Source organism: Dreissena polymorpha, chromosome 3 (assembly GCF_020536995.1).
Source record: "Dreissena polymorpha isolate Duluth1 chromosome 3, UMN_Dpol_1.0, whole genome shotgun sequence".
In the NCBI taxonomy this organism is placed as follows: Eukaryota; Metazoa; Mollusca; class Bivalvia; order Myida; family Dreissenidae; genus Dreissena; species Dreissena polymorpha.
The window spans coordinates 36,255,837-36,269,679 of record NC_068357.1 but is presented as its reverse complement, the minus strand read 5'-3'; the positions used below and the strand labels follow the sequence as shown (position 1 = coordinate 36,269,679).

Here is a 13,843-nt window from a genome sequence, read left to right as displayed (position 1 = left end):
AATATCTGTGTTTTAGATATTTAATTTATAGAACGCGGGATGATAAAATCAAGGTGTCCTTTTCTATAACATGTGATATTCAGATAAAGGTTGCAAGCTATTAGCCAAGTCAGCATTTAATGTTGTGCATGGTTATTCAATCGTTTCATTGATTTGCAGTATACAAATGACACGCTGACCCCAAAATTTAAAACCCAGTGAAAAACTTCATAATAACGTTACGACTCAATTTTCATGAACTCGCAGTAAGGATTGTTACGTTACTTTTCAGACAATGTCTAGTATCGTGCTATTTGCGAAAACAAAACCATATTTTTCAAAACTAAACATATTTTGATCAATAGATGTAAACAAGAGTTTATTTAAATTTATTGACCTTGGATGAAGTGTCCTCAAATGTGTCAATCGCATCTTGTGACTGATAGGTGACACGCGTGATTCAATCATCACTGGATATTTCTAGGTAGCAATTAGCTGCTGTTAATATCAGCTTGATATACAGGAAACATACCTATGATAGTAGATTCGTGTATTTCAATACATTTAAATAAACATGTGTTGTAACGTTTAGTTGTGTCTTAATAGACTGAAAGGAGGTATGATTCTTGAACTTCCGTAAAAATACTCTACATCAATATAATATGTTTGTGATTTTGTAATATCTTCAATACCGCTTACGTAGTTGTTCACAAACAAATGGAAATAATAACTTCACATGAAAAAGCATACGTACTGAGGTACCAGTAAACCTATTGTAAATACTTGTAATTTAAAGAAATTGAGGAGGTGTGATCACAAAGAAGTCACAGGGGGCCAAAGTACGTTGACTCTGGAAAAGTGACATGCATAACTTCGTGATAAATCTTTAAAAACAGACATAATAATACACACACTTAGTATTGCTAGTGGGACTTTTCAACACAAAATTGGTATAAAAACCGTTTTTTTTTTATTTCTTATACTTCTCATATTAAGGATACATATGTAACAGTATTCATTGGGTTGAATTCCTAGATGTGTATTATTTTGTTTTCGATCCCTGTGAGCATTATTAATCTTTCACATATTCTCAATGACTTACTTACACAATATTATTATACGGGACACTTGCAATAATCAAACTCTCAGCTATATGACACCCAGTGTCGGTAAACGAATGTACTCATAAAAGCTCCAATCATTCAAGAAGAACAAGGCAGAGTTAACAGGTATTTCAGAAAGAACTCCGCGGATGACCATACAAATCATATGCAAAAATACCGCAAGTTGTTCCACAATTAATGAAAATAAGGCAATCGAAGGCGCATAACTGCATGTACCAATATATCATATTTGTCAGTTGAAAACATGCACTCATCTTCTTCTGAATGCATATGACAGCAAAACATGAAACCGTTTCATCTATCACAACCGCATACTTTGCAAGTTCATTGCTCATTTTGAATTCGTATCAACACCCACATTCGCAAAGTTTTATTAGAATTTCTAAACAAATGAATTCGCGTTGGATATGCTATTGCTTTTATATAACGGGTTCAACGTTGCAAATTGCGATTCAGTAAAATCTGGCATCTGCACTTGATCAATAGTGTAAAAAGCGTTACATTAAAAACTTCTTCAATCATGAATATCGTACAAAGAAATTCTCTGCATCGCCCTATATTTTTTGCAAAACAAACATCCATTGATAAATATGTTAACACATGCACGCATGCAATTAATAATGTGACCTGCACGCATGCAATTAATAATGTGAACTTCATTTAACTTCACTTCAAAGGCGAACGTGTCCTGAGACTGAAACAATGAGTGTGTAATGGTCACACAAACTGAGGCTGGCTGTTGCAATATATATACATATATTATATTGTATTTATTTTGTCCTACACTTCATGAAAATGTTGTTGATGTGTTTCGAAAACAATATACGACCGGCATTATTTCTTAGACTAGTCAAATGTTGTCAAAATAGTTCAATTATTTTCACATTCTTCTACGTAATTTATACGGATGCAATGATATACAGCTATATCGGTTATACGCGGTATTTACAAACTTACTATAGTATGATATCGATTAACTGGTGTGCTACATCGCAATACGAATTGAAACCAAGTCAAAAGCGCTCTGGTTTTTCATTTGATCCAGCAGTGCAGGTGTTTGTGTTGCTTACAAAAAGTGTAATAGTATTTGGTGGTATGCGTTGTTGTTAATAATGAAATACATAGGAAACATTAAGTACATTCCGATTGTGTTTGAATAATGTAAAAATAGAAAGAGAACGATTTAATTATAGTAACATCATGGTATTCATATGGCAAAACTTTAATGATTGAAACGGATTTTCAGGCTCAATTTTGACTATTATATAGTGATATATGGTATAAACACATCATAAAGCTGTAAAAGTTTACTTCTTTCAACTATATGGTTTGTAATGTCAACTCAGTATGGCAAACTTAAAGTATCCAAATGTATATATTTTGCAATTGTAAAACGAAATGATATCATTGACTATTCTGTTTCTTCGTAGCAGTTCAATATTCTTTACAGGCACTTGTTTCTGTTATGATAACTTATATTCTCATATTTACATATTATTTGCATGCAATGCATTACATTCATATACTTTAGTATGATCATCAGTATTGCGTACAATATTTCTCTCTGTCAACGTTTAATTATTATTGGATATGTGAAGCGTTTTACACAATGGTATAAACAACTAAGTGAATCGATTAGCTCTCCATTAAAATGCTGCCGAAAAACACCGTTTCTATGATATTTTGTTACCAAAAAATGTTGAAACATCTCTGAGAACTGCGCACAGGTTATATTCTATTAATTTAGAATAGTACCTACCTACCTGCCTACCTGCCAACCTGCCTACCTGCCAACCTGCCTACCTACCTGCCTGCCTGCCTGCCTACCTGCCTGTATGCCTGCCTGCCTGCCTGCCTGCCTGCCTGCCTGCCTGCCTACCTGCCTGTATGCCTGCCTGCCTGTCTGCCTGCCTGCCTGCCTGCCTGCCTGCCTGCCTGCCTGCCTGCCTGCCTGCCTGCCTGCCTGCCTGCCTGCCTGCCTGCCTGCCTGCCTGCCTGCCTGCCTGCCTACCTACCTACCTACCTACCTACCTACCTACCTACCTACCTACCTACCTACCTACCTACCTACCTACCTACCTACCTACCTACCTAACTACCTACCTACCTACCTACCTGCCTTCCTACCTACCTACCTACCTACCTACCTACCTACCTACCTTCCTACCTAAATACCTACCTAAATACCTACCTACCTACCTAAATACCTACCTACCTACCCACCTATGTCATTATGTGTACACATGAATTTAAAGTATAAAATATAAAAGTTACAAACTACAAATCCTTTTTGATCTTGTTAACGTAGTGTTTACTTTTACTTGAGGTCATATGTATGTTCATTGTTGTTAGAAAATAAGCATTAGTCTAACTACAGCTGTGGAAATTTATAAACATAGTGCACAACTAAGGTAATGCACACGTTTCAATTGATGGATTTTCTCGCTTCTGTAGTGGACTGCTGAATTGCTTGCAATACCGTCAACATCTTTGTTTGACTTATTATTTCTCTTACTAAAACATGAATTGTTGTCAAACGGAACGATTTATGTATGTGTAAAGTTTCCAATGTATGTAAAAGCGCCATTTCACTTATACTTAAGAAAACATATTGTGGAGAAATACTTTGTATTGGAAACGTTTCCGACCACAAAACAATACTAAACATGGTTACTGTTCATGGGGTTGTAATTCTTTCACTTAAAGAGTCTTTAACTAATTAGGACCCTGAAGTAAATCGATTAATTAATCTTTGGTCTATAAAAATACAGTAAATTATATATTCCATTTGTACCAAAGAATATAAAAAAGCATAAATTACCGCATATTGTACTCCCAAAAAAATGTTAGTAAAATACATGTTATTTCATGTGATATGAGCGGATTTGCCGTGCTCTGTGAAAGAGGGTTTAATGCATGTGCGTAAAGTTTCGTCCCAAATAAACATGTGCAGTCCGCACAGGCTAATCAGGGACAGCACATTCTGCTGTACTTTTAAAGAAAGTATCTTTTTAGCATAAATCCAGTTTAGTCGGAAAGTCTCGAAAGGACGACACTTTACGCACATGCATAAAACCCCCTTTCCACAAAGTGCGGCTCAAATGCATGAAATTACTTTAAATTGACTGGGGCTTTAAACATCTATCTAAAGAAGTCAATTACTTGACACGTGACAATCTTAAAAATAACAATGACAATAAGAATTGAAGTAGAAGAACCCTATATACAAAGTTATTTAGCAAATATATGCTTGTCAAAATTCGTATATAACAAATTACATAGTTTTTTTTAGTACAGTAATTGCTAATGTTTAAAATGTTTTGCGTATATAACAATAAACATAACTTTTTTATTTAGTAATTGCTGATAATTAAAATGTTTTGCGATTTTAAATAGTCAAATCAAATATGTTTCTTAATAATTGTATTACGTAATTTAACATGATCGTGTATATACAAATAACATATTAATTTAGTCCCATAAGCGCAATGTAACATTTAAAGAGAGGGATATATAGATTATGTCACAAATATATTCTAGCATCTGTGCCCAATATCTTTTGCATAAATCAAAGCGAAACAAATTGTACACACCGTGCAATTTAATGGAAAACTGTCAAAAAGTCATTACCGTTATGTGAAAAACCAGGTACAAACCATGCAATGAAATATTTATATTTTACATGTGACCACGAAGGGGGAACAGCTGATATCGCTGTACACGAAGTTATTGAAGACAACAATTTGAGAGAGATTTGAAGATCGGACGGAGATGCTTATGGCGGAATACAAGTCGATCGGGCTTTCTGGCAGTTTCTAGAAGATGTTTATGGACCAAACGTCATGTTAACGTTGCGCAAAGACAAAGCTTCCATAAATGACATTCGAGCCTCTTTCAACCAAAAGAAGAGAAACTTTGAACTTGAACAATCTCACACATGGGAACGAATACAGATGCGAGAAATAAAAAAAGGCTATTAAAAACACGGCTAATGCAGACGCAGACAAAATTTTAAAAAGATGCATTGAAACAGTTTACCGGCAAAGTTGACTTTAAAGGGGACAAATTAGTCATTCATTCAGAATTGATGCAACAATTATTTGAGCCAGCAATAAATGGAATAATCAAATTCATTCAAAAGCTTCGTAATGACGATAACGTTGGTATCATTAATACCGCAATTCGTGTTGGTGGGTTATCCAATTCTAAATACACCCAGAATATGATTCAAAATAAAATCACAGGCCTGCGGGTAATAGTGCCGCCAGACCCATGACGTGCTGTTCTGAAAGGAGCGGTGCTTTTTTGCAAGAATCAATCGCAAATTACTGAGCGTATTGCACGCTTCTCATATGGATTTGCAGTTGCGCGTACATGTACACGTATATTCAAAAAGGCTATTGATCCTGTTGGTCTTAGATTCAATCTGAATGGCATCACTTATTGCAACGAAGTGTTTGATAAGATGATCACAAAAGGTGAAATTCTTGTTAAAGAAACCGATAGACTATCGGCTGTTACAAGAATAGAAGATATAGACAATGTGAAAAAAGCAAATAAGCATAGAAGGATTCCAGTTTTGTCGGAAATTTATAAGTCTGAAAAGACAGATCCCAAATAAACAACTGCAGAGGATGGCAGCGAACTTATAGGAAGGATTGTTGTTATGCCGCCTAATGGTAAATGGTCTTTGGTAGCCGTTATAAAACATGGTCTGGTTGTAAAGGAAGTGAACTACACGCTTTCGCTAGAGACCATGAGGCGAAAACACGATACGAAGCTCGGTTTGACTGTATTTAAAGTTTGTTTGATTTGAAATACAAATATACTTCAATGCGTATATGCTGCATAAAATAAACATAGTGTGATCGATCAGACGATCAAATTAATTTTACGAATGGAATCACAAATTATGTCAAAAATATATGTATGTGTGCCGAGCACTTACAAATTTTTCGGCGAATAGGTCTGCCCAAAGTCACTTTTTATGTGGACAATGAGATGCCAAATATTTGGTCATGTTTTTTATGTAAGTGAATGCAATATTGCAACACATTTATATTTATTATATTTTATAAATTATATAAATTTATATATAAAAACAAATATACATCAATTCCGTGACCATTGTGTCATTTTGTGTTTACTAGATTGATAGCAAATGAACTTCAACATCTTAAAATATTACAACCAACTTAACTGGTGTAGGAATGAGGTTGTGCTAAGCATTCGATTTCAGAAAACGTCCAGAACACAGTTCTGTGTCATAAACAACTCATTAATAATAGTTATAAGTTTCGAGGTCGCGTTCGTGTGTATAAAAGCTGATAATTAGGTGAGTAGATACTTTTGATTATATCGATTATGAGTAGTATGTGTTTACATTCAATATAATATGTAATCGGGTATTAAACAATGCTATGTTACTGCCTTACGACGATCTGGTTTTGTACTCTATAATGCAAGGTTTTGTAGTCTTGTCAATGATGTGTGGTGAGGTAAGCCTTAAAGCTTCTTTTAACCACGAAATATGTTTCCATACCCACCTTTCCCAAAGTAATGTTCCGGTGGCCCGTGAATGTCATTTCGGGAGAATGTATGCATGTTTTGCAATTAACTTGTTATTTGTTAACGCGTTCATATGTAAGTGATTATTGCCCCATTTAAGTGTTAATGTCGGCTAGCCTGTAATCAGGTAGAAATCCCCAATGCTTTGCAGTGATTAATCTTGGACGACACGTTCCGCCTTAACCGGAGTTTCGTTAACCCATTTATGCCTAGTGGACTCTCCCGTTCTTGTAAATTGGACCAATTTAATTCCAAAATTAGGGATGTCTAGTATACTTATTTCTATATTTAGAATATTTCTTACAGAAATTACTTTAAGCAAACAGCGCAGACCCTGATGAGACGCCGCTTCATGCAGCGTCTCATCTGTGTCTACGCTGTTTGCCAATGCCTTTTTTTCTAGACGCTAGGCATAAATGGGTTAAGGAGAGACTTTCTTTAAACGCAAAGATCCATAAAATCTAAAAGTGTCGTCACTGATAAGCCTGTTAACTGTACATGCTAATATGGGATGGCAATTTAAGCTCATGCATTAAGCTAAGTTGTCTAGAACGCGGCTCAATTATGTTGAATGTTGTATTATATATACTTTCCTTGACATCTAGTGTCAGTTTTTACTTTTGTAAACCGAAAATCAGAAAAACGTCTCGCAGTCAGGCGATTGTTTCCCAAGGGATACAAAATACCCGGATATTGGATGTTGGTAGATGCAATAGATAAGATAATTAATGCAGAATTTACTTATTCTGACAATTTTCAACTAATGAACATTTTTTCGAAGATATTCTTCCAACAATTTGTCTAAGACCATTTTAGTGTATTTTTCTATGACCATTTTTGGTTGAAAAACAGTTCTGTTATTGGCAAAAGCTAGATAACGTTTATAATAGGTATTATTGCAGAAACTCTATCTATAATGCCCTCTGGCGGGGTGCAGAAACTTGGCAAAAGGAGGGCTGGAACGGGAGAAATCGTGTATTAACAAGGCGATTCACGTGCCGTTCAAGCCCTGTTATGTGTTTTTCATATCCATAATCTGGTCCACGCGCAGTTACTTCCCTTCTCCAGCCTTCGACGACTTTACAAGCATAAATAGGGAACTGAATAAGCACAAGTTTCCTCATGCATGCAAGGATAATGACTATTTCAATCCACTTTTCAAATTATACCATCTGCACTCTCTTGACAAGAGCTTATTTTTATTGGCAACGTCAATGAAGTTAAGGTTATTTACTCAACACTTTCAAAAGACTATGATGTAAATGTAAGTGTTTATGTACCTTCAACGTTCCTGCTGTAAATTCGAGATTAATTCCTCATTTCTTACTTTGCGCGGCTGCATTTCAACTTTTCATTAATCCACTTTTTAAAGACATTTTAAATCGAAAACTGCCTATCCGAAGGTAAAGCCTCGTCATTTCGGATGATGACCGAGTGAGGCATATGTAAAACACAACATTGAACTGTATTGAAATAATCGAATTATTTTGTCGATGTCGAATAAACAAAACATTTTTTTTTCAATGTTATTTTAATTTATTTTCGAATGTGTGATTTGTTTATGCAATTATAGCGAAAATACACATTTTCTCGGACATGATCATCTGCGGGCGCTCTTAAAATCCGTTCCTGCCCTCGTGCTGCGCACTCGGGCAGGAACGGATTTTTCGAGCGCCCGGAGATGATCATGCCCTCGACAACGTGTATTATCTCTATATTATGTTTCGTTTCAGGCCATGAAAGGTTGCGTAGCGAAGTAGTAGCCCATCGGCTTACGGATCGTGACGACACGGGTTCGGATACCGATGTCGTTAATTGTATTGTGTTCAATTTTTTTTCTATTAAAATAAGTTATGTATATTAAAATCATTTAAGATTTGTAAACATTCATATCTTATGGCATTCGAAAAAAATACCAAAATCTGTTAACAATTGCCTTAAAACGTGGATGGGAACGAGATTTGTATTACATTATCCTAGTTCCACAACTTGTTCATATATGCCATTATTCGAATAAATATGTCCCTAACATTATTTGCTAACTTTTTGCATACTCAGTAATTTTTTTTAACAAATTAAATCTCGTCGTATTTGATTTTGAGATACAATACTGTGTATCTGTAGTTATTAATGGGGTACGCTACTTTAAATACTTTTAACGGATAAATAATTGTCTTGTTTCTTGCAGAAGAATTTCGAGTGTTTTAGGGCTGTAATATCGTGAAACTTTGTGAAGGCAAACATTTACCTTGCGATTTTGCGCGGCAAAATAGGGGTTTAAATAACATTGTTTTGATATAAGTCTGCAAATAATATTGCATATTATTTGAAATTATTTGAATAATTTTAATAAGGATTAAAAACGTCAGACTGTGTGCATGTAATATTTTGTCGGCGCTCCCGTATTATATATATATATATATATATATATATATATATATATATATATATATATATATATATATATATATATATATATATATATATATATATATATATATATATATATATATATATATAATAAAAGTAAAAACACGTGTCTGGGATTTTAAATATATATTGATATAGCCTTCATCGATACCCAGCGCCTCCAGGGTACCGGTCGTATCCACGACTTCACCAAATGGTCCTAGAGGCATACTGCTTCTGTTGCTAGTCTGATTCTTTGCAAAAGTAGATTTTATAAAAATCTACAACTAAACATTGTTTATAGACGCCATATTGGCGATGTTTCCATAACAGCAAATGCTTATTATTTGCTATTACTTTTATTATATAATATTCATAATCTGGATGATAACGAACAGAGTTTTGCTCAGTGTGGTAGTATAAACATAAGATTACTTGTTACAATAATTTGTTTAACCACGACATATACACTGTTAGTGCAAAGGGTGCCAAATGCTATATTAATCCTAAGCAGTTGATAGATACAGATATAAACGTGATATAAACTTATTTCATATGAAAATAGATTCATAATGTCTAAATATAGAATTGAGTACGTGAATCCATCTCCAACTTTAAGAACATACGGAATTGTTTGTAGTAGGGTCAGGTATAAGAAGTACTTATACTATATGAGCTTGTTGGTATGGCGACGCGGTAGTCGGGGATTTTTTTCTCTGGGTCACATTGGAGCCCAAAGTAAGTAACCTGCATGTGGTTATTTGCCCATATGAGCATTACGACCTCCAACGTATCCTGTATGTAATAGTAGTACATGTTTATACATTTTTCTTGTGTAGTACTTTTATCAGCGGTTTCAGCGTCGATGGTGGCTCATTTCGCTAATTTAAGGCCATGTTCTTACACTTTTTAAGCTATAATCTAACCCTAAATAACATAAACAAAATCTCATATTTGTTCCGTCATTTTTCGGAGGCTTAAGCTCAACAAAACAAATCGGGGAACAAGTTTACATACAGCTAATACTAAACATATCAACATATAGCATACATGCATAAGTTTACAAATAACTGATTAAAACTGATAAATTAAAAACATGTACAATATAATGATAAAGGAAATGTCGTTGAACTAAGTATCGTGTCAAGAATGAGAAGTCTGTTTTCAATGGTTCTGTCTAACAGTTCAAAATAATGTTCTGTAGAGCTCGTAGTTATTAAATGTTAATTACAATTCATATTGCATTGTCACACAAGGTAATTGCAGTACGGCGCTTTTGTTTTTAGGGATATTTTTCACGTATAGAAAACAAACAATAAGTTTTCACATACCGAATAAATTATAAGTAATAAGCAGAATGTTCTGTATAAAACGCAAAAGATTTATGCAATTGAACATTTGAGATTACATATTATTTCGTAAGTAACTTTAAACCCAAGACTGTTTCTTAAATACAAAAAGAATAACAAAGATGCTACGTATATGCATTTAACGAAAACCATATATTTAACTGCGAAACGAATGGTACCGTCGATCGTAAAAGTTGTTGTTACTAGAAAGTTTACATAAACGACCTAGCAACGAGTGTTAACCCGGCGAGTATACTAGCCGATATCATGGAAACGCCAGCACGTTCTGCGCCATTTTGGCTACTGGCAGCTGTTCCGGCGTTACATAGGTCTGTGTCGCAGTAGCAGGTTTTTGTTTCGACCCCAATTAAAGTTGCGGTAGTACATCCGCTTGCCATACTGGACGGATAACAGGCCCTAGTGACGACTAAATCAACAAAACAAAAAAGTTCACCGGTAGTTAGTGTGTTGATTGCGTTAGAATTAGATGTCTTTTCTTTAAAATAGTGAGATTTATGATGATGATCAGTAGTCGTAGTGAAACATTAAAACATTAAAAACGAGTATACACAAACCTAATTAATATGTTTCAAAATATTCTTGCATAAGCATTATTTTTCAACCTACCAGATTTTGGTACACACATTTCATAGAAAAACAACATAAAAGATGTAATCTTATGTTTAAGCGCATGACAAACATTAAATAACGAAATAATATATGTGCATTTACCAGATGAGGCCGTCACTGTGACACAAGAGCCGCCGCATCCGTCTTCGCTGCTTACCAGAGAGGCATTGGCATCAAAGGAGCCGTCGCTGCAGGCATCGCCTCCTGTTCCGACGCACACGTGACATTTAAGGGCGTCGCTAACTCCTAAGAAAAATATTTAGAATATAAAGATATTGAACTGTTAATCACAATTATCATGATTATCATTATCCTCATTATCCTCATCACCATCCTCCTCCAACTCCTCCTCCTCCTCCTCCTCCTCCTCCTCCTCCTCCTCCTCCTCCTCTACCACATATAAACATCTCTTTTCTATGACAAACAATTGAAGTTGTTTTCGTTTTCTCTGACCACATTTGAATAGATCTAATTTGGACGGGCTCCAAGTGTGTGTTTTTTTACGCATTTTGTTTATTGCCGACCGATTCATAATTAACGGCGTCGTTCAGCCATATAACACAGAATGGGTAGGAATAGTTGTACGGCAATGATATATCAAATTATATTTTTCATATTCATTAAATATCAAAAAGTATGTATGTGAAAGTTATTGTTTAATACGCGGGGCGTTTGCTCATTAGTACTTTGAAAAGGAATGTCTTTAAAAACAATGTTGCAACGTTACGACTCAATATTCACATGCATTTCCCAATTGTTTTTACATTAAGACTATGCGAGAAAATCGAGCATTTGTCACTGCAATAATTGAAGCATTGGCACAAGCAAAATATATTTTCATTGCAAACATTTATTCGCTGGCAAAACAATAGATATATTAATTCAACAACATATATCATATTGTGGATTCATTGAAACGTTCGTTGATTTTGCATGTATAGTCAAGGGTTTGGTAAAATAAGAGCTTAGAAAGTTAGTTACTTCTAACTCACTGAGTACAAAACAAATTGTGCTTAAGTGATAGTAATATTATTTTGTTAGTTTTTTAGTTGTTTGTTTTATATATAAAAAAATAAACAAAACATAATAAAAGGACATGAACTGTTAAAAAAGAATAATTGTTAAAAAATTACGTTAAGTTAAATATGTTTAATAGCAGAGGAAGAACCATTTATAAAAGCAAAAACCGCGATGATAAACTATTGTGCACATGAAAACAAATATGAGCATAACTATAAATCAAAAACTGTAGTTCAACAAGTTGAGCCGCGCCATGCGGAAAGGGGTTTTGATGCGTGTGTGTGAAAGGTCCACACAGGAAAATCAGGGACGACACTTTCCGCCTAAAATTGATTGTTGGCCGCAATATCTTAATGCTGTTATGCGGTGTTTTATTCTGAACTTAACCATGGTATGCTTAAAAGCAAGTTTTCAAAAAAAATAATATGAGTATTCAAATTGCAAACAATTAAAGTTAACGAGCTTACCTGCAAGGTAAACAACAGCAGCAACAACAAAGACGAACATCTTCAAGGACATTGCTCCGATTTGTGAAGTTCAGACTTCAAAAATATCCAAATGATTTATGCCGGGAAAGTGTTCGATTATATGAGACCGCCGAAGTTTATATACCCACCATGCGCAACGCATGGGCGCACAATCTTTGCGACACTGTCATAGTTATAAAGCACTTGCCATTATGTGTGTTTGCCGTTGTGATGTATTTAAGTTACTTAACAAACTTGATTCATTACGAAATCTTTCGTAGTGTGGCCTGTTTTTCACTGTTTTAAAGGTGCTCCAACCCTAACACCTCACAAATGACACAGCTCAAATCAAGCAATAATACAATAATAAAACGTGTTCTGTTTGAATAAGAAATATTCAATTTTCTTGCGAGATATACGTCCACCGAAAAGCAATTCAATTTACCAGTGCATATGGTCGAAATCGCATTAATTTTACTGAATCGTATAGAAAGGTCCCTACTTCGAATCCCGCTCAGATCACTGTTGTTTTTTTCTCAGCAAAAATTAATCCTATTCTTGGTCCTCTCCGTCCATGTGTATAAATATGTAATTGTGAAGGAAATACGCCAATATGTCGTTGTTGTGCACTGCGCCGACTGTAAACAAACGACCTTTATCCCGGTGATCGGGTGTAAATTTTGAAAGACGGTTGACGATGTCCCATCATCAATATTAGACTAGAAAACCGAACCTTTACATTTGCAACGTGCGCTTTGTACCAACGGAAATTAATAACTCATTCCAAGGGCAGCATCAGCGTGTGTGTGCCTGCCTGCGTGCGTGCGTGCGTGCGGGTGCGCGTGCGCGTGTGTGTAAACACAACTATACGACGAATATTTACCGAAAGCTAGTGTTATAACGATTCTAATCAATTTTTTATTTGTATTGTTATCAATAAAAATATCGCTCGGTTGTTTTTTCGTACAAGGGGATGTGGTCTTCATGGTATTGCACAATTTATTTATTAAAAGTCCATTAAATTGTTTAATACGTGAATGGGGTTTTGAACTTAACCCAGCTGTTTATAGAATTGTATCTATCGTATTAGGATGTGCGCTCAAGCGACGTAATAAGAGTGAACCTTGTTTATGCCAAAGTCTTATTATTAATTATAAGAAAATATATACGATCAGAGCTTGCGTCCAAAACTTACAGCCAGATGCTTGCGTCTTATACATTAAGCTACAGCTTGCGAACAAAACCTAAAGACAGCGATAGTGCCCAATACTTGAAGTATGCGTCCTGTACATAAAGC

The 13,843-nt window shown here is 35.1% G+C and overlaps 1 protein-coding gene across 1 annotated transcript; it reads right to left on the bottom strand.

Annotated features, from left to right (window-relative positions):
- Window positions 1-10,077: 10,077 nt before the first annotated feature.
- On the bottom strand, window positions 10,078-12,809 carry LOC127873688 (uncharacterized). The gene is made up of 3 exons (XM_052417620.1): window positions 12,547-12,809; window positions 11,162-11,305; window positions 10,078-10,856 (listed from the first exon to the last, which is right to left on the bottom strand). Exons 1-3 carry the CDS (start codon window positions 12,596-12,598, stop codon window positions 10,642-10,644), a joined length of 411 nt encoding a protein of 136 aa, XP_052273580.1. The 5' UTR covers window positions 12,599-12,809; the 3' UTR covers window positions 10,078-10,641.
- Between the last annotated feature and the right edge of the window lie 1,034 nt (window positions 12,810-13,843).

Bases quoted from the DNA above. Each gene is read 5' to 3' on its own strand.
- LOC127873688 (XM_052417620.1), bottom strand. From the start codon at position 12,598: ATGTCCTTGAAGATGTTCGTCTTTGTTGTTGCTGCTGTTGTTTACCTT. The intron at 11,306-12,546 runs GTAAGCTCGTTA...TATTTTTCTTAG, and splicing joins TGCTGTTGTTTACCTTGCAG to GAGTTAGCGACGCCCTTAAA. The intron at 10,857-11,161 runs GTAAATGCACAT...TTGTTGATTTAG, and splicing joins CACAGTGACGGCCTCATCTG to TCGTCACTAGGGCCTGTTAT.